At 40.3% G+C, this 22,471-nt stretch overlaps 1 protein-coding gene across 1 annotated transcript in view; it reads right to left on the bottom strand.

Moving 5' to 3' along the window:
* TTC6 (tetratricopeptide repeat domain 6) overlaps positions 1–22,471 on the bottom strand; it is a 110,114-nt gene that overhangs the window by 52,971 nt on the left and 34,672 nt on the right. Inside the window, exons 12-19 of the mRNA XM_075193637.1 lie at positions 21,299–21,693; positions 17,886–18,360; positions 14,894–15,023; positions 13,197–13,372; positions 8,034–8,170; positions 4,029–4,198; positions 3,468–3,588; positions 356–506 (exon numbers count right to left, since the gene is read on the bottom strand). Coding sequence (XP_075049738.1) covers positions 356–506; positions 3,468–3,588; positions 4,029–4,198; positions 8,034–8,170; positions 13,197–13,372; positions 14,894–15,023; positions 17,886–18,360; positions 21,299–21,693 — 1,755 coding nt within the window. The remainder of the gene's footprint in view (positions 1–355; positions 507–3,467; positions 3,589–4,028; positions 4,199–8,033; positions 8,171–13,196; positions 13,373–14,893; positions 15,024–17,885; positions 18,361–21,298; positions 21,694–22,471) is intronic.

Raw genomic sequence — 22,471 nt, 5'->3', positions numbered from 1 at the left:
GAGTTTGATTCCTGACCATGGCCTTATCTGTGAGGAGTTTGTATGTTCTCCCTGTGTTTGCGTGGGTTTCCTCCAGGTGCTCCGGTTTCCTCCCACAATCCAAAAACATACTGGTAGGTTAATTGGCTGCTATCAAATTGACCATAGTCTATGTGTCTGTGTGTGTTAGGGAATTTAGACTGTAAGCCCCAATGGGGCAGGGACTGATGTGAGTGAGCTTTCTGTACAGCTCTGCGGAATTAGTGGTGCTATATAAATAGATGATGATGATGATGATGATGATCTAACCACTGTTTGAATGCCAGTGTGACCTGATACTTTGTGTCCTTTGTCCTTTTAATACAAGTAAAGGTACCTGTCTGTGAGCCTGAGCCCTGCAGAGATATGCTCGAATACAGAGAGGATCAACTTTTATGGCTGCAGAGAAGTGACGAATCGCCTGGGGATACTGGTCTAGGTGTAGAAGACTGATTAAACCCAGATTCATATGCGCCACAGGCACAGTTCTGAGGAGAGACAGCAACAAATGTAACAAAAATACACAATCTGTCAATTTAAGCTATGTGATCTTATTTGTGTTATTTTACACAGAGACAATTAAACAATTAAAGTTACCGGCTTACTTAATACATTGGCTTCCATCTGTATGTCTCTATATCAGGGCCCTCTTAACAACATTAAGGGCCCCCGGGCAAAGCAGTGCACCAGGGCCCATATATATATATATATATATATATATATATATATATATATATCTCCGTAAAAAAAAAGTGATTATATATATGGGCCCTGCAGCTCAGGGGGGCCCGTCAGAGGCAGTGCAAAAAAAAAAATCCTGAAAAAATAGAAGGAAATACTTACCTTGCGGTCAGCTGGCGATCCAGCTCCCTCCCCGGTCTCCTCCTCCGTGCTGCGCTCCGCAATGGATGTCGGGCGGGCGTGATGACCTCACACCCGATATGCACTGCGAGCGCCGCATTGAGGGAGCCGGATCGCTAGCTGACCGCAAGGCAAGTATTTTCTTCTTCTTTTTTTTTCAGGGTTTTTTTTTTTTGCGCTGCCTCTGACGGGCCCCCTGGACTGCAGGGCCCCCGGGCACCTGCCCATTGTGCCCAATGGGAGAGACGGCCCTGCTCTATATGTCTGTATACAATAACTGCCGAGGCTGAGTTAGTTTATTTTAGTTATCCTTGATTTCCGCACAGCTCACCTCTGCTGTGTACATTGAATACAACTGTATTTACTGAGCTATCATACAATAACTGTCTTTTGTTGCAAACAAGCACAACTTCCATGTAATCGGCGTTAAGCTGGAGCCCTAAAATGTTTTCATAAATTACAGTAATCTTCTTTTGGAAGTTTAGCAACCAAACTAGGTTGTTTTCATGAGGACTTAAAAAATGATTAAAAAATAAACTAACAAAGCAAAAAATAGATAATGGTAATAAAAACGAAAAAATCCCATTCTGAGTCTGTTTTTGCTGCACTGCACAATTAATATTATTATGTAAATATAACTTACCTTTCACTGTACTTTAACAAACAAATAGTTTGCGACACCAAAGCTGTAGTGTACAGGATGGTTATAATGTACTTTAATACCTTTCTATGTACATGTGATAGAAGCACACTGTAAATATATTGTGTAGTGCCTGAGTAGTTAAGGAGAGCAAGGGCAAAAAAAGGAGTAAATTTGCTCCTGGACAAACCATGTTACAATGTAAGGGGTGCAAATTAGTTTATTATTTTGCACGTTAAGGAAAACACTGGCTGTTTTCCATGTAGCACATAAAGATTTGATAGCTTTATTTTTACACTGAAATTTAAAGTTGATCTAGGACATGCCCTACCCCAGCTATAAATCTGCCATAACATTTTAAATATACCTCCCCCTCCAAAACAACTAGGTTTTGCCAAGGTGCAAACTTACTTCTTTTTTTTTGCTTTGATCTCCTTAATGACTCAGGCCCACAGTGCTTTGTGTAGTATATATCTACCATATTTACTGCAATACGAAACAACCCCCAATCTCCTCTCTTGAAATAAATGTTACCAGAAAGTGTTATAGATGGACACATTCACACAAGCCCAAGATTCAGTTCAGGGTCCTTCCAAGATTATATTTATTGTTTTGGAGCAAGAGTTGAATGCAGATTTTTAGTCCGCTATGCGCACACACAGTAGCGCACTCCAATCTGCTTTCTGAAACGCCTACAGATGCTTTTTAGGACATTTTGAGGGACTGCAGTCCATGGATGGAATATACAGTTGGCTAAAGTAAAAACATTACTTTAAAGTACTGCCAAATATCACTGTATCCCACCTCCCTAATTAATAAGAATTTTCCCTAAATAATTGCATGGTGGAACCTCATAGGAATGTCTTCATTTCACATGTCATGTCTCTACATTTTACTGTTTTAAATCCACTGGTTTATATGTGTATATAAAAGCACTTTCCCAAGTTGTGCCTATATCAAGCCAAACGTGTCTCATTGCAATGTTTGGCGCCCTCTCTGCCAAGTCAGAGGACATACAAACAAGGCTGTTTTAAATGCCTTAAAAAAGCTCTGCAGCCAACTGGGAAAACAGGAACACCTCCTTATATTAGTACTCTCCACCAGTTTAAATTCACTAGAACATCTCATTCTGCAAAACTGGCATACAGCATGGAGCAGAACTGTGCTGCATCCAAGGTCAACGAAAAAAACTCTATGGGCCTGATTCATTAAGGAAAGTTATGCAAAAAATTGAATAAGTAGTCTCCTGGAGAAAACCATGTTGCAATGCAAGGGGTGAAAATTAGTTTTCTATTTGGAACATAAGTTAAATTCTGTCTATTTTTTCATATAGCACACAAATACTTGATGACTTATTTGCACACTGAAATTTAAAGTTGATATTTGTGTGCTACATGAAAAAACAGACAGTATTTAACTTATGTGTAAAATAAAAAACTAGTTTGCACCCCTTGCATTGTAACATGGTTTTGTCCAGGAGACTACTTACTCAATTTTTTACTTAACTTGTAATAAATGTAATAAAAACATTTGCGCACACACAAAAGAGACAGATGTAATAAAGACAGTGTCAACGTTCCCTTATAGTTTAAGACACAAATGAGACAAACTTTAGCGGTATTTTAGAAGAAATATGGAAAAGTGGAAATTAATGAAGTTGGTGGGACTAAAATGGTCGTAGGCTGGACGTTGAAATAACGATTTCACTCATTCTACCATGTAATCTCTAGTTGGATCCGCAATACTGTAAAATTAGAAGCAATACTGATTATCTAGGGCAGCTCCAAACCCTGGGATATTAGCGTGCACCTAGAAATGTTCTAGCTAAACAATTAGGTTTGCAATGTGAAAAGCTCTGTATACCTGCATATTATGCACTTTAGTAAATTACCTTTAACCTGTATATGGGAATATTAGTTTGCATGTTTTTAGTTAAGTGTTAACGTACTTATCCCAAGCAAGGACATGTTCAAAGTCAAATGCAGCCTCAGACCATAGGCCAAGATCTGTGTAGAGAATACCACGGTGAAGAAAGGCACTCAGATTTTCAAATCCATCATGAAGAAGCACTATAGAATATTAAAAAGGATATCATTAAAGAATATTATTAATGATCTACAGAAGTAGCAAGCATTGAATTGACACCTGGGTTGATGTTGCCTATAGCAACCAATCAGATTCTAGTTATCATTTATTTAGTACATTCCACAAAATGACAGCGGGAATCTGATTGGTTGCTATAGGCAACATCTCCATTTTTTCATACCGCAATTTAGTAAATATACCCCAAGGTGTGCCTGGACAAATTTATTAAAATTTCTGTATGGTATGATCCTTCATATTTACAATACATTTCACTGTTTAGATGAGCAGTTACACAGACTTCATTGAAGCTTCATATGCTACCTTGTTTTTTGGGTTGTTTATTTTTATATTATAAAATTGTTTTTCATTTACATTGTAACTGTCCATTATACACTGTATTCTTAAAATGAGACAAATACATTACCAGAGACACTGAAGTCTTTCAGTGCGTGCTGCGGATAGCATTTGCGCAGCAAGCAGCCCCGATAATAAAAAGCTATCCAGTTTTTGGGATCCAAATGAATGACAGATGAAAAATCTTCTGCTGCCTCATTGTAGCGGGCTAGCTTAGTGTAGGCTCTTCCACGGTACGTTCTGTTAGACAATGAGAACATTAACTGTAATCCACTAGAACTGCTGCTTCATCAAACATAATGTCAAAAAGGCCTCATACACACTAGGCAAAACAATTCTACCTCTAGGGCAGGTAGTGGTGTCCTCCACATGCTGAACACACCTAGAGCAACTGTTATTATAGAGAATAACCATTTCTATGGTAAATACATCTCCTATGTTCACTGAAAGACAGAACGCATCAAAAAATATAAAAAAGCTGATTACCAGGTGCATGCTGCAGATCAGTGAGCAAAGAAAACATGTTCACTATAGATATAGATAAAATGTGTATCAGTTCTGATAAAAACAAACAAATAGTATTTTAGTAGGAGAAAATACATTAATAGCAATAGAACTGCAATGCAACAAGCGAGACAGTGCTGAAATGCAAGAAATAGACAATCAGGTGCCAGATCTATGCAGGAATTATACACTTATATCACATTAGCAAAGGCAGCAAAATGCTTCACAGTAGATCCAGGCATAACATGGGAACTGGTGCACGTCTTTCTTCCACAAACAATTACTTTTATTGTATTTAAATGTATCACAGGATACGGGTTATTGCAATGTTTTGAATATACATTCTTTTTCAAGCATCTTTGTATTATTTATTATATAAACACCATACACCTGCAGATCATGAGTCGTGACTATACTGTTATATAATATGAGAATTATTTTATCTTGTAAATTATTAATATAATTTTGAACTGTTTTTAGGAACAAGGTAGTGAGAATAAACATCCTGGTGTCATATCATTGTACAAACACCCCCCTTGTGGGTCTCACGGCAAGACCCACTTCATTACTTGTGCTGCCAATGGAGAGGGTTGGAGATGGCATAGGTGCGAGGAGGGGACTGGTAAGCGGGTGAGTGCAATGGTGGGGCGTGTGTTGGGGTGATTGCCGGGGGGGGGGGGGGGGTGGGTGGTGATGGGGTCAGTGCAGGGAAAGGATGGCAATCGTGACTAATTCACACAGATCACTAGACCTGCACCCGTTACTAACATCATCAAACCCCATGTATCACACATTTCCCACATAGTCTACACTGTGACTCCCTCTTTGTACACCATCAATGCCAAACACAAAAAATATAGGGTATTGAGTGGGTAAGGCTCAGTGAGGGCCAGATCAAACCTATGGAAAGCTACACATAATACATTGGAGGAAATCTTGGCAAAAACACAAATAAAAACATCAAAACAACTTGTATAACAATGCAATGTAATCAACTTCAGCCTTAATGTGATACAGAACAGTCTGAAATGCCCGGAGATACATTTAATTAAAAGTCTTCAAAAGGGTGTAGGGAACAAATGTGGCCCCCAAAACACTAGTCTGACACTCCTGCTCTACACTAAGGGCCTGAGTCATTAAGGAGAGCAAAGCATAAAAAAGGAGTCACTTTGCACCTGGGCAAAACCATGTTGCATTGCAGGGGGGTGGGGGGCTGTCAATGTGGGGACAGATTTATAGTTGGGGTAAGGCATGTCCTAGATCAACCTTAAATTTCAGTGTAAAAGGTAAACTATCAAGTATTTGTGTGATAGATGAAAAAGCAGTCAGTATTTAACTTATGTGCAAAATAATAAACTAATTTGCACCCCTTGCATTGTAACATGATTTGTCCCAGAGAACATTTACTCCTTGTTTTGCCTTACTTGCCATAATGACTCAGGCCCTAAGTCTTCCACACACCGAGGAGCGTAGGACAGATACAAAGTACCTGGGGCCAGCGGTGTTGATCACAGTGGCAGTGGATGGGGCTCTGGACTCATTCATGCTATATTGTAAGCTATGTAATGTGCAGGGGCGGGCTGCTCAGAATCACGGCTGTTAGGGCCGGCCGCCCCCTGGAAGTAATATAATTGTGATGCGGCCGCCTGTGCGGCGTGTGCCCCCCGGGCTGACGTCCGTCAGCCCGCGCCTGGTAATGTGTCTGCGCAGACCAATACTTTCTGAATGATCAACATTCCTTCTAGGCTGTGTGCATAGCACCGGCTTTAGGGTGCAGCCTGGAGGGTTAATGGTGTGCGATCACACCCCATAGGCTGCATTACACCAACTTCCCCACTGTCTACAGTAATACACTTATCCGTATACCTAAAACAAACACTACATTCCCCATTGTATACAGTAATACATTACACTGTGTCTTCCACTCTTCACATTAAGGCCCCTACATACACGCCTAAACCCCACACATCACATGCTGACCCTTCACTCTCAAACCTAATATTACAATACACTCCATGGAGTATATTTAACTGGGGGTTTGAAAAAGTTGACCTGATTCGAACTGTCATTTTGAAGAATGTACTACATAAATGATAACTAGAATCTGATTGGTTGCTATAGGCAACATCTCCACTTTTTCAAACCCGCAGTTTAGTAAATATACCTCATGTTTCAAATGTCTGCAATGTCATCCACACCCTACATTAATAGTGTTTTCCACTTATCGGCCTTTTCCTTTATGTTTATCTTGTATTTTACAGAAAGTAACTTTGCAGCATGGTGGCTAAGTGGTTAGCACTTCTGCCTTACAGCGCTGGGGTCATGAGTTCAATCCCTGACCATGACCTTATTTGTGTCGAATTTGTATGTTCTCCCCATGTTTGCGTGGGTTTCCTCTGGGTGCTCCGGCTTCCTCCCACACTCCAAAAACATACTAGTAAGTTAATTGACTGCTAGCAAAATTGACCCTAGTCTCTCTCTCTCTGTCTGTCTGTGTGTGTATGTTAGGGAATTTAGACTGTAAGCTCCAATGGGGCAGGGATGTGAATGAGTTCTCTGTACAGCGCTGTGGAATCAGTGGCGCTATATAAATAGATGATGATGATGATGATGATGTTGAAGTGTACTAAATGTGTTCCTGGCCTCTGCTTTTAAAATAGTAGTAGAACGTTGCTCAGCTAAGTTGTTGTGTAGGACAGAGTCATCCTGCTCTGTGTATTGGATGGTTCCTTCAGTAGCTGGATCATAGCACCCAGTGAAATCAGCATGCTCTACTTCTTGGTTCAGGTTTCTCAAGCAGTCAGATGGATCCCAGTTAAAGCTGGGGAGTTACTTTCTAATTTATGACCCATAGAAATAGGTCATATTGTTTGCGGCCACCAGGACCAGTGTCTGCCCTAACAACGTTTACACAGAATTGTATTCATAATGTTGTTCAATTAGACTTATCATCAAGTGAGCTGTAGGGTATTAGCACTTTGCATGTGCTTTAAAGTCCGTAAAATGCGTGTTAATGGATCTAACACTAGCGATCATTGTTCCTGGTGTGACCATGACTATTTGTGTTTTCATTGATTTCGAAAACCGTACTTGCTCCATTTCCATGTGTTTCAGTATTTCCATGCATTGGAAAACTCAAATCAAAACACGTTTCCATTTGTTTTGTGTTTTTATTACATTTAAAAAATGCATCTAAATCCAGTGCTTATGTTCTCTTATCAAGGCGGACCCACCGCCTGTAAAATCCAAGCAGCACAGAAAGTGCACCCTGGCAGTGACAGACGTGAGGCTTGTTCATCACAAGGGTTGTATTACAGATGTGACAGATTTAGGTAAGGTCTGGCTTTTCAAGTGTGGAACTACAAGTCTCAGCATGCTCTGTCAGCCTTAAGCAGCCCTGAATAAGAGCAATAATTGTCAACGTCCTAAAAAACCTGCCAGTCTGAAGCAATCTTCTCCTCTCTGGTGGAATCTGTTAGTGGTTCACATAAAAAGGTATGAGCATAAGTTTATATCTGCCACGTTATGTATAGGAATTAACACCAATCATATTACAACCACAGGAACTTACCTGGCCTGAACATTGGCAAACTCCTGTTTGATGACAGCAGTAAAGTTCTGCACCGCTGCACTCCAGTTGCTGTTCTCAAAACAGTACAAACCGTGCTTCATAAGAGCATCAGTGCGGCTGGGGTTGTGGAGATAGCACTGGGCAGAAGGACGATAAACAGTGGTTACTATACATAAAAGGGATGAAAATAAAACATCTTACACTCAGGGCTGTATATACTCTATAAGCCATCTTTAGATGCATCTTTTAGGCATTGTATTTTATGTGCGTCCGGTCTGGTGCAGGTCTGCTTGTTGAGGATAATGATATCATATATTTCATTGTCATAAAATAAACAAATTAAGTTTAACTGTTAATTTTGTTTCCTCAAAGGACACCATGGCAGCCCTGACAACATGGTTATATTCTACTCCGCTGAACATAGATAGGAGAGAAAATACCTCTGAGCCTATATAATGCAGCCTCTCCTCTCCCTCTGTGTCTTTCAGTAACTTCCCAAGTTGCTTTTGAAAAATATAACAAACAGGGGTGGGAATAACAGGGCAGCTATGGAGTCCTTAGATCGATACAAAGTTAATGAGTAAATAGAATTTTGTTTATTTCCTCTTTGGACTCCCTGGGAGCCCTGACAAGTGGCCCAAGCAGTAATAACATACAGTGGAACAAAATTAGTGACACCATATTGAATGCACAAAATAAATTATTTCCTCATCTTGAGACTGAAAGATCCTCCTACCGAACTGAGCTTCGTTTACTGGCGTCACTCCCATTTCACTTGACGGTACTTGCACCCTTCATACCCAAGAAGTTGCCACTGCTTCTATTGAATGTCTTTATAATTTTAGACACTTTTAGACCCTTTTTCCTTAAATGACTGTGTGATGACCGCAAGGATCCATTTAGCAAAGGGTTATCTGTTGACGGGGCATGATAAAGGGCTGATCAGACTTTCTAAGTTTCTTTGACGATATATGGAGTTTGCACTCACCGCATGTAGTGTATTTAGACTCTTCTCCTCTTCCTTCTCTGCTTGTAAGAAAAACGCTTGTAATTTCGTTGAGTTATGTCGAAATTAGACACTACCTTAAGCTGGATACACACTACAGGGTTTTTGTCCAATAATCGGCTCAACCAGCCGACATACGACCGCTCGTTCAAAAGTCGGGTCAGTGTGTGTAGTGTCACGATGGTCGAAAGTCTGCCCAAATAGGCGATTATCGCCTCATTTTTTTGGTCGTACTGTTCAATATTTTCTGATCAATCACCTAATGATCATGTAGTGTGTATGGACTCATGCTGACGATCCATAGAGTTTACAGAGTCGGGCTCTTTTCAGCCGATGTTAGCACTGAATGTCAGAGTGAATAAATGTAGAGAGTGCTGTAGAAGGAATAATTCATTTGTTCGTTCTGAGACAGAATATTTTGTTTCAGAGTCACAGAAGCTAACGAAATTCGTAAGGACATGTGGATAGCTATAACAAGGCGGTTTTAATCAGTGTGACAGTAGTGAATGAATGAATATTGTGCTGTCATTCTCCAGACTAGAGGACCAGATGAAGGACACAGATCTGAAGGTAAATCGTGTCAGTGTGTATGCATGAATCGCCAGACTGATCGGACCTTCAGTCATAGGTATAATCGTTTGAGATAGCACGTCGGTCGGAACAATTCTTCAGTGTGTACTCAGCTTTAGCCAGGAGATTTGTCCTTAATATAACTCTATTTGGAAAAATATTCAGCAATGGTGCCTAGCACCATAGCGCATGTATTGCTCCTATTTTTCTAACAATTACCACCAGGAAAATAACTTTAAGAGTGAACCATGTGAGAGACATTTCATGTAAAGGTTCAAAGGGACTAAGTCCCATACGGGATTAAAATCCCATGGGGCTACAAAAGGGCTACTGTGCAGACAAATTCTCCTGCTTGTAAAAAATGTAATACTGAGCTATTCAACACCACCTTGTATCCAAAAGAATGCTTAATGCTGAAAAAACAGAGTTTTAAGAGCCAAACCTTTGTTTAAAACTTTTTGCAGAAAATCCAATACTTGTGGGATACCTGCTGCCATCAGTCTAATTGATTTCTGTTTGCACCAGCAGATAAACCTTTTTCAAATTCTGCAATAAATTGTTGAATAATTTTGTTTTCCAGCTTGCAACAAAACTTCAATTACTAGACTAGAGACTCTTTTTCTCCTAAATTATAGCCATTCAATTTCCACCCTATTAAAGAGAGTGTATTCAGGATCTGGTGGCCTCGGGTACAGGAGATCCGGACATAGTGTTAGAGGCCACGGTGGCTTTAGAAGCATTTCCCAAGCTATGACAAACAATGGTCGCCGAAGCCAGAAAGGGGGAGCTGCTATTACCTCTACTGCTTCCTTCCTGATCTTTTTCAAAGTTTGCGGAATGAGAGGGAAGGGAGGAAATATCTATCCCAGATGAAAATTCCAGCATCTGTTCTCTAAACTCTGGAATTATTGTTTCAGGTAAAAAAAAATGACTCTGCTTGATATTCTGAGCTGATGCCATTAAATATATTTGTGGTAAACCAAATCTTTGTATCAGGGATGTACCTGACAATAGCTGAGAAAATATGCTACTATGTTGCTTTTACTGGCAATATGCATAGCTGATGGACCAGTCCAGAATTCATAATATGAGATAATATTGAGAGGCGCGTTAGTATAAGAGAAGTTGAAAATGTATAATTGCTTTCCAAACTTACAAGGTAACTTCTGTTGGCGGGTGGGATTATCATTAACTCTGTTTTTGAAAGACTGAGTTTTAGTTTGCGAGAGGATATCCAATATGAAATGGCAGAAAGTCAGTAAAGTGGGACAAGGCAGATGACGAGAGATCCGGAGAGGATAGAAAAATTAGTGTATCATCCGTATAGAGATGATACTAAAATCCAAAGGAGCTTATTAGTTTTCCAAGAGAAGTGGTATAGATGGAGAAGAGCATAGGACCTAGTAGTGAGCCTTGTGGTACTACAACTAATAAGAGAGAAGAGGTGGGTCCAGAGAAACTAACACTAAAGGAGCGATTGCATGGCATGAGAACCAGGAAGGGACAATGTCTTGAAGACCTAGGGATTGTAGCATTTGTATGAGAAGAGACTGTTCAACAGTGTCAAATGCAACAGAGAGATCCAGGAGAATTAGAAGAGAGTAATGGTCCTAACTTCCAGCAGAGATCCAAGTCACTGACAACAAAATCATTGACAATCACTGACGAGTAATCAGTAGGTTGCAGACCTTCTTCTTATCCACAGGGTCCATAAAAGTACTAACAGTATAACTATCTAACGCTCTCCTCTAAAAAAAACTATAATAGCACAATAACTAATGGCGATTCTGTGCTTTTTAGCCTTTTTGGGAAAGGTCCAGTCAATTCCCCTGTAACACACCGTCACTGATGTTGCAGCACGAAATCAAATTTATCGCCGTTTACACCAGTGTAAGACCCGCAAGTGGCGCTTCTTATGATGATCATATCGCATCTCCCATGTAACGTCGGCTGTAAGATTGCCCCTGCTCTCTCCCATTAATGGAAGAATTTGTAAGTACCAGGGAGCTACCCCCTGTCCTGGGGGAAACTGGTTGTGACATGACCCAAAGGCTCTCCAGAGTCCATAATTGTTAACTCTCCGTGAATGTCCGGGAGACTCCCTAACTCCTGTACTCCCAGGAAAGTAGGTCAACCTCCCGCATCTGCCCACTACTTAGTGAAGTGGGCAGAATTAGAGCAGCATTTTGGCCCTGCCCCCGCTGTAAAATGACGAGCCTGAGTATGACAAAGAGCACGGGTTCCACCTGCAAAAATTGGAATCCACCACCAGGGTAGACAAGGTGGTCCGGTCACACTATAACCGAAAAACTGGCAGCATTTGACCTCCGTTACAGTGAGATCCACCATCAGCCTGGTCAATGTGGGTCTTTATTTTCTTGGGCAGGAGTGGGGCCAGGAAAAACAAGTGTCTCCTTCCCATCAAAAGACTAATAATCCTGCACTGAAAAGCACTGGCACTCCTGGGCCAAGGTAATAGGGAAAAAATTTTGACCCTGTAGTGGAAACTTTGCCACCTCATTGGCCCTATTGGGATAATGGGAATGGGTCATCGGGAGCTCTTTCCCATTATACGAATATAGAATTAATAAGTAAAAACACTGATACGTTCTAAAAAAAGACTTTAACGGAAAGAAAAATCCTTGGAACCCCTCTTTCACCACTTTATTAAAACATAAAAATTCTATAGATTGTAAACTTGCGAGTAGGGTTCTCTAACCTCTCTGTCTGTATGTATTACCCAGTATTGTCTTATTAATGTTTGTTCCCAATTGTAAAGCGCTACGGAATTTGCTGGCGCTATATAAATAAATGTTGATAATGATGATGATAAAAATGTTCTTTCTTGATGTAGTCCAATGGGAATTTTCCCTTGACCATCCAGTGTTATTCAAATAAAACCATTATTACACAATGGCATCTGCTTCTTTTGGAGCTCCAATGCAGAAATGACTGTGCCTTTAATTGAACGGGAGGGTCAACAGATGTAAAGCCAATCACTAACAGTTCCCATACTAGCTGCTTGTGATTGGTTGGCATATGGCAAAAAGCTGGTGATTGACTGAGTAGCAAAGAATTCTCAGTGTCATTCCAGTTCACAGACAATCAGCAGTGGAGCTCCGAGTGGAGCAGCCTCATATATTCATCTTGGTTTTTCATTTTATTTCCCACTGGATTATAACTTTCCCATTGTGCTGCGATGAGACAGAAGAAATAAGATTTTATTTTATAATAAATTGAAGAATGGGGGCTTCCAGGAAGTAAAAAAATTAACCCTCAGTGTATTATTTACCTATTTGCACTCTATGAGTATACAGTGGTGGAAAATTCTTGGCGTCTCCGATCCCATTATACTGGAACCCCTCCAGAAGTCCTGATCGTCTTCCATTACCCTAGTACCCACTGCCCTGGGGTACTGGGAAGAACCTGTTTCATATTCAGCATGGGAGGGAAAGGGTACACCTCCCCCAGTAGGGGTTCCAGGCCCACACTGACCAGCCTGGTGTCGTAAGTAGTGCAATATCTCTGATATTAAAAAGACACGTAACCTGGAATCAGACTTCCAATGAACATATAGCTGTTAATACCTTTGCATAGTCATCCATAGCTATTATAAGCTCATCCTGAGCCTCGTACATCTGTGCTCTGCGGAAATATATGTCATCATCAGTTGGTCGGGATTTAAGAGCTTGTGTGTAATTCACAATAGACATAGTGTAGTCATTCCTCTGCTTGTATATCTCCGCTTTGGACAGGTAGGCATCTGTAACGTACAGAAAACTTCTTATTCTCTACTCAATCCTTGTCTCTTGTCTGCTTCCCTACCATTCTAGACTACATCACCTTGGTAGCACTGTTGGAACTACCATTTGTACCAAAATTCAGCAGCAAGTACCAATTTTCCAAAGAGGTCTGATACTCTGTGTCCACCTAAACAGACAGTATACATGGGTGCTTTTACTTCACCCACTCTGCATTTCATTTGTATTTTTTTAACCAGTGAATAGAGGGCAGAGGTCTTGGAAAACTATATATACTATGTAAATCTGTTCTTGTAGAGTAAACTAGGGGTATGTAAAAAGACTGTATAAAGGTTATTGCTTGGTGAAAGAAACAAGAGTTCTACTGTATCTTTGCATAATTCTGCACCCACTTTGGAGAAGCTGGTCATGGATTTGTGAGACCAGTTGGCTTTTGTCGTACAGAATTTCTCAGGAGCAGCACGGTGGCAACGTGGTTAGCACTTCTGCCTCACAGCACTGGGGTCATGAGTTCAATTCCCAACCATGGTCTTATCTGTGTGGAGTTTGTATGTTCTCCCCATGTTTGCATGGGTTTCCTCCGGGTGCTCCGGTTTCCTCCCACACACTTTAAAAATATACTAGTAGGTTAATTGGCTGCTAACAAATTTACCCTGGTCTGTGTGTGCCTGTCTGTCTGCGTCCGTCTATGTCTGTCTGTGTGTGTTAGGGGATTTAGACTGTAAGCCCCAATGGGGCAGGGACTGATGTGAGTGAGTTCTCTGTACAGCGCTGCAGAATTAGTGGCGCTATATAAATAAATGGTGATGATAATAATGGTGATTGTTAACTAAGTCTATTGACCTATATGCACCCAGTGTTGCAATACATTGCAAAATATATCTGTGTCCACCTCACATTCATATATTTTAAGCTATAAGGGATGGTATAGAAGATATTCACCCTACGGTGTTTCTTCTATGAGGAAACAGTTTTATCTTTAATGCGAATTCAAGGTCGCATAAGTTTCACTTCCTATTCAGGCAGTTTGCTCATCTTAGGCACAAAGATGCTCACTGTCCACAGTACAGTCATATCGTGCCATTGGATTTAATATTTCTACATATTTCCAAATAGGACAACTGAATTAAAGACAGCTCCAATGTCCCCTTACTTTCCATAATAGGTTAATCGCTGTATGAGAATTAAATGAGCAGTCAATAGGAAGAAACTTAAAAAAAGTTTGATTTAATTAGTGGAGTTTGGAAAGGTAATATAAAGTACTTTAATCTGACTTTTTCATCTTGCCATTTGTGCACAGAAGGGTAGAGCACAATGTCCAAAACATCTGAATAAATTGATATTTCTATTGCATGATGGGGGACAAACCTAAGTGTGTGCAGAGCTCAAACGTAGGCAAAATTCAGCTAAAAGATAGTTAGCAATGTGCTTTACTATCAAAGCCTTAAAAGTTCACCAGTTAAGTTAGGGGATCCAAGGGTTATTTCCCCTAGAACAGTAACACTGATGATGAACTATCTTACCTGTATGTGTTTTATTATATTTAATAATAAAATTCAAGTTATCCAAAGCCTCATTTGTCTTCCCTTGCAGAAGGTAAATTAAATGTCTGTGCCAATACGCATCCAGTAGTTGCGGCTCAAGTTTTATAACCTGCAGAGAAGAACAGGTGATGTTATATCACAGATAATATACGACGAATTTGTTATATACTCTTTATCCTTACAGTGTGTGTTGATGTGGACAGTCATCAACACACACTGTCCAAGCACACAAACATAAAAAGTTTTAGTTCATACAGAAACCAGAACACTAGTGAGGCTGTTTGAGCTATTTTGCAAAGGGTGAACTGTTTAATTTTACTAGATCAAAATTACACTGCCTGCAAAATTCTCCAGACCTCGTTGTTTAAAGATTAGAGTTTGGGGGGCACATTTCTTGAGAACAGCCCCCAACACTGCTCTGCCAGGTGGTGTCAGATCTTGCATGAAAGCGCTATTCTCACTAGGGTGGATGGTACCCAGTGGCGGATCCAGGGGGGGGGGGGGGGGGGGGGGGGGGGCGATCGGGGCGATCGCCCCCCCTAGCAGGGGCTTGCTGCCGGCGGCTGCACACTGTGCAGGTCCGTTCAGCAGTGACAGTGTGCTGCCCGGCTGCTCTGATTGTGTTTTAAACACAATCAGAGCAGCGGGGCAGCACACTGTCACTGCCGAGCGGACCTGCACATACTGTGCAGCCGCCGGCAGCCTTGGAAATTAGAAAGGGGGCGGGGCCTAAATCGCCCCCCCCCCCCTAAAATCGCCCGGGGTATAGCAAAAGTCTGGATCCGCCCCTGATGGTACCTTCCATCGAACGTGTGTAGTCAAGTGGGCTAGAAAGTGGTGATTGACATTTATTGAGTAAGAACTATTTATAGACCACCAGGGAAATATGAGCAATGGAATAATATATTAATAGATGTGAATGAGGGGTGAGGTAATAATTATGGGCTATTTCAATATGCATGATGTGAACTTGAATCTGCCAATTACTAAACTAGCCAAAATTAGTGGCATTCTGGATTGTTTGCTCTCTCAAGGAAGCAAACCTAGATTTAGTCATCAGTAAAGCAGAACCGCAACAAAATAAGGTTTTTGGTATTAGAGAGACTGACATTAGCTAAATGAGGAATAATTTATGTGAATCTCTGATAGGAGGAATTGATCGGTGGAGTGCTAGAACTACGGAAACATGAAATGCAAGATAGCTTTGTGCTATGTTAGTAAAAGAAAAAATATGGTGGAAGTGGCAGTTGTTACAATAAGTACTAAGAAATATAAAGTATATTTAAAATCATATAGACAATATAAACAGACTTAATCAAAGGATGATAACAAAAGAATATAAACCTAAGAGACTAAACACAGAACAAAGCATGTTAACGAGCAAACAGCAAAAAAATTGTGCAGTCAGTAAAAGGCAACAAAACATTCTTTAGAAACATATGGATTAGGCAAAGAAATTCCGAACTGCCTAAATAACTATGTTTGCTTTATAGATAATGTTAAATAATCAAAACGAGTCACCAACAATAGAGGGGAAAGAAATACTGTACTTTCCAATATATTTACTACAGAAGAGGTATTAGTTGATTTTTTCAAATTAAAAGTAGTTAAGACAATGGGTGAATTATATCCTTCAGCATTAAAGGAGCAGCGCTTGCTGTATTATTAAGCAAACATAAGGTTTAATGACAGGTATTATTCAAGATAATTCTAGAATGGCAAATTGTAGTTCCATTACACAATAAGGGGCAGTAGGGATAACTACAGACCTGTGCGCCTGGCATCATCAATAGTGGGGAAATTAATTGAATCAATAAAAAAAAATTATTCCATTAATTTAAAATAAAAAACAATGAATTGTTAACTATCCAAAGTCAAACAAATTACAAGATCCGAGGCTCTGCTACTGTAAAATCATTAAGATTTTAGAAAAGCATTCAATAAGATATCCAACAATGATTTGATTCAGAAACAGAAAATCCTTGAATTTATCCAAAAGATAGTGAAATGGATAAAAGTTTGTCTATGGAATCTGAGACAGAGGGGGGAATTCAATTGATCGTCGTGAGAGTAACGAGGCCCGCACACTAATACTGTTACTACAGTAATGCGCATTATTACAGTTAATACAGTAACTTCAACGCTAATTTTTGCTCGCAGCCTAGAGAGCCACAAGCAGAAATCCACGCTAAAATGACCTTACTAATGGTAATAGTGTGCGGGGCGCGTTACTCGTGTCGAGTGTGAATGGTGTAAGCTCAGAGGAAGGGCTGGTAACCAGTGGAATATCACTTGGATCAACCCTGCTTCCTGTTTGGTTTTACAGATCCATTAATGATATTACTTGTGATCTGTCAGTAGTATATACAGTTCTGCCCTATGTCCAAAAAGCCATTAATAAAATAGAAATAATTCAGAGAATGCTTCTAAAATGGTATATGGGCTACATAACAAACTCCTCAGAAGACTTCAAGGGCTGAACATGTACAGCTTAGAGGGCAGAACGGACAGAGGTGATGTTATAGTAGCAATGCATTGTCTGAAAGGTATTAATAGAGTTCAGGAAAGGTTAAGAAAATGAAGAAGGAAGACTAAAAGGTTACATAAGGAAGAACTGTTTCGCAGAAAGCAGGGGTGCACGCAGGGGGGGTCTCTGGGTCTCCAGAAACCCCTCCCCTCCGCTAAAAAAGTGCCCTACATAGCGGCACTGTACTATACAGCAGCCGCGGCGCTGTCAAAGACATTTCTTTGACAGCGCGGCGGCTGCTGTATAGTACAGTGCTGCCAAAACAGAGCTGCTGCGCATGCACCCGCGCAAGCGCGGCAGCTCTCTCGCGTTTTGTTTTTTTTGGGGGTGGAGGGGAACCTCCCCATAAAAATCCTCCGTGAGCCCCTGGAAAGGTTGATAGGACGACAGGTTTTTCAGCATTTGAGAGAGAGAGACTACTTAGACAATATTGTGTCTTCTCACCAAATCTAAATCTTGGAGGGCAAGTGTTATATTTCCAAGCTTTCTGTTGAGTGCACCTCTTCTGCAGTAGTGAAATGCAGAAGGTGTCTCTTGTTCCTCTATTAGAGTGCTCAGACATAAGATTTCTCTCTCCACATCTTGCACTGATGCTGTTGGGTCCTCTACCAGCACTGGGGGTATTGAATCCAAGCCTACTGCCCAGGATACTTCCTTCTTTGTAGTTTGCTCAGCATGGATGGTGTCATTCCTATGAAAGTACTGCACTTCATCTTCCACTGAAGCCCGACTCGGAGGAAAAACCTCATCAAACCACTGATTCCATACGTCTCTCACCCGCTCACGAACATTCTGACCAGTCTGGTTACCACCATGTGTGTTCAAGAAGCTTGAAAAGTCTGGTTGGCGTGGGAGGCTCGCGCTTCGTAAGTGCTGAGAGGAACTCAAACGGACTGGTGATCTTACAAGTGATATAGATCTATACATGAATGAAATAGTTGTATTTAATAATAATTACAAATACACATTTAAGTGGGCATATTATAAAGTTATAATAAATGATTATCCATTACACAACTAGGGTGCCCAGCACTGTCCATAGCTATTGATGGAGTACAATGGTCATCACTCTTGATCACCTGCATGATTTTGGGAATTGTGTGACTAAAACCTCATTTACAAAACAACTACAGACAGGTCACATTTACCTTATGTCTGTATTGTTCTCACAGTAAGGTAAATTATTTGATGAAGAGTGGGATGTATTGTAGCACTGTTGGCATCTCGCTATGACAGTATGTTACTGTGCCATATTTTTAAACAGTAACAGACTGGAATATTTGGTAATAATATAAATGCTGATGAAGAAAACACTCTCTTGTAAGGGTGAACAATCTATTACTGGTAAAGATTACATTATTGTTTTTATAGCACCATCAGACATCATATTTACGGTCCTCCTATGAAAAAGCTACTATTAAAGATATATACATGTAATAAGTAGACAAAATGATGGATATATACACTAAACACGGACACATACTTTAAGACTATTCAATACAGCCATTAGGATATAAAGGCCAGCCATGATGAATATAAAAGTTAGGAAATGTTTGCGAAGGGAAAAAAAATAAGAGAAAACGGTTTTATGTAGGGAAATCATGAGCTGTAGAACAGAAAGAGAATAACCCGCTAGTGACCTCTCTCTCCCCTGGGGCCTGTGGGCAATAAGTCAAAGATGGATTAAGGGGAGACACCTCTCCCATGGGGCCCTCCGGCCAGGGGTGAACCTGTCCGGGAGCAGGTGCTGTCACATCACGGCCGCAATGTGAGCAGAGGCAAGAGAAGAAAGAAGAAGCCCTAAGAAAAATATATCATCAAGGGGGGCTATTATTAATTACAATTATCAAGGGGGACTATTATCAATTACACTCAAAGGGGCAATATTACTAGATAAGATCATAAAGGGGGTACTATTATTAATTACACTCATCGAGGGGGCACTAATATTAATTACACTCAAATGGGCACTACTATTATTAAAATCATCAAGGGGACACTATTACAAATTAGATCATTAACAGGGCACTCTTATTCATTTCAAACACCAAGGGGGCACTATTAGTAATTTAGATAATCAGGGGGCACTGTTACTAATTTATAGCATCATGGGGGCACTATTATTAATTACAATCATTAAGGGGGCACTATTATCAATTACGATCATTAAATGGGCTTTATTATTAATTACAATCATCAAGGGGGCACTATTATTTATTTCTATCATAAAGAGGGCACTATTATTAATTTAGATAATCATGGGGCACTGTTACTAATTTATAGCATCATGGGGGCACTATTATTAATTACAATCATTAAGGGGGCACTATTATTTATTTCTATCATAAGGAGGGCACCATTATTCATTTAGATCATCAAAGGGCCTAATAGTGTAGTATCTTGAGAACTGTGTGACTTCAGATTGGTTTAGTAAGTACTCTCACCCTGAATGACGGCACTGTGCTCTTAATTTTAGACCACAGGGCCCTCCTTTCTTAAGGGCCCAGGCCCCCCAAAACTTTAATCCAGCTCTGCCATGGACTATATACCCTCTGCACAATTGCGCTGTACATCACTACCAATTCAATGGGTTGACAATGTGTTTGCGCTGGATGAAGATTGGGAATTAGTTATAATTTATGTTCTGACCGTTTGCAGTGTATTTATTATTTCTTAAAAGTGTCCAGGTGAGTTATGGGTAATATGTGGGCGGTGTCCGTTTACATGCCTCAGGTATGGGGGCCTGCTAGCCTCTCTGACAAGAGACTAGATTATGACTAGATCTCACACTCTTACACAAACATTTTAAAATAAGTTAATTTTGTCTATATTACGTTTTATATCAATGCTAGCAAAGGTGAATCAATCTCAGAAAACAGTATAAGGCCTTACACGCAACACACTCTCTGCCCATGGTGTACTGTGCATCATGACAACAACGTGACCGCCTGTAAAAGTAGGGTAAATTGATGACTATATTAAACGCTTTTACAGAGATTATGAAATTTTTAGAAAATGTTCCACAGACCATAAATGCTGCTTATACCATTTTTTCTGGTCAGTTCAACATTTTCTAAAACTACGTTGCATGGAGTTTATCACAGCGGACATGGATCTCTGAAATTACGGGAATAGCGCATATAGAAAAAGATCCACACTGAGCCTGAAAGCAGAGCAACTGATTCATCCAATTTAGCCTTCCATATTGTGCCCAAATTGGATGGATCCACTTGGGCACTCAGGCTGACCGACTGTATCACTCATGTGCTTTAAGTGCAATCATGCAATGAATGCATACAGGCAGATCATGCTCATCTGCAAACTTTTTTTTCCAGCAGTCCCAACTAAAATCTGATTAATGCACATCAAGAGGTAAATTTATCAGGCTGCGGGTTTGAAAAAGTGGAGATGTTGCCTATAGCAACCAATCAGATTCTAGCTGTATTTTTGTAGAATGTACTAAATAAATGATCACTAGAATCTGATTGGCCGCTATAGGCAACATCTCCACTGTTTCCAACCTGCAGCTTGATAAATTCACCCCCAGATGTGATCTGGATGCTAGTCCTTTTGTGCCCACACATAGCCTAGTCCAAACTGCTGTCTGTATGAGCAACTTAACTGTCAGTCCTAGTAAATAAACAGTTAAGCGGCACAGAAAGTGTCATGTAATGGGAACTCTGCTGAAGTTAGTAAATTTCTTGTGACCTTGGGCTTTGGGCAAGTACCTTATCTCTTTACTTCAAGTGGGATAACACAATAGAATGTTCTGTGTTGCAATAGTTTATCTCAGGAACAAAACATTCATCCCTGAGCCCCATTCTGAGACATAAAAGCACAACATTATAATAACTAACCTTTTAATAGCCCGAGGTGGTTGGTTCAGCTCCTGCAATATAATCTGCAGCTCCTGTGGATCTAAGAGTCGTTTTCTGCTCTTAGCATTCTTCTTATAAGGAATGACATGATTCAAGAATGTTTTTGGGACAACTCCAGACTCTGACGGAGATAATTGTTTGCCTTTCTCAATCAGCAAGGTCGTCCTTGCAGAGTCTTCTGACAGAGTGTTGGGGATTTTTACGTCAGCCGCTTCGATGTGCACATCAAGACTTACTGCTAGGGGTTTTACTGACTTGTGATTCTGCCGATTCCACATTTCAAGCTCTTTCATACTTGTTTGAAAGTCAGCTGAAAGATGATATGTAGTGTCCATGTGGACAGATAAGTCTGGAGCAGAGGTTGACAGTGTTTTCTGGGGGTGATAAACAAAATAATATATATAAAAATAAAAAACCTTCACAATACTTGTCTATTTTGCTGTACATTTGTGGTGTGTATGTAGCCTTTCATTGATTTAAAGGGCATTACTTCATTTACACAGAAAATACACTTTTTAAAGGGAAAATATTACCCCAACTACCAGAACAGTAAGTGTCCAAAATTGTTACCCCTATTGTTCTACAGCCATGAGCACCCAATGTTTCATAACTCTCCAGACATTTGTCTCTAAAATGAAGCAATATCACATGGTAAACTTGCTACATATACTACAAAGAAGTTAGAATCAGTTATCTTTAAAGGATAAATACACCTCGGGGGACTTTTATTTTATGTTCTAAATAGAACCCCTACTCTATCTATGATCATTGGCTAGATAAACGCTTTGCATTCTGACTGCTGCTTATTCCTGCCTGTAAACTGGATACTGGATGTGAGTTTTACCGTTGCCAATTCCTTGCTTGAAGTACCGGCCTTAGCTGAAAGTCTAACTAATACTGTGTCTCCTGAGTATCAGACCTTGGCGTTATATTCTCACTACTACTCAACCGCGCTTGTGAACCAGAGACCTGCTGTGAATCTAACTAGTACATACTGCGCCCACGGCTACTATTTGCTACCGGAATTGCTGTGTTACAGTTAACTGCATGAACTCACACTACTGAACTATACAATTGTTCTTTTACACATTACTATTTGTTCTGCATTCTACATTAAGACCACTAGTGGGCGCATTCTTCATGCTGGCGCTG

The sequence above is a fragment of the Mixophyes fleayi genome, chromosome 12 (assembly GCF_038048845.1).
Source record: "Mixophyes fleayi isolate aMixFle1 chromosome 12, aMixFle1.hap1, whole genome shotgun sequence".
Taxonomy (NCBI): Eukaryota; Metazoa; Chordata; class Amphibia; order Anura; family Limnodynastidae; genus Mixophyes; species Mixophyes fleayi.
This window is presented reverse-complemented; position numbering and strand designations above follow the sequence as displayed.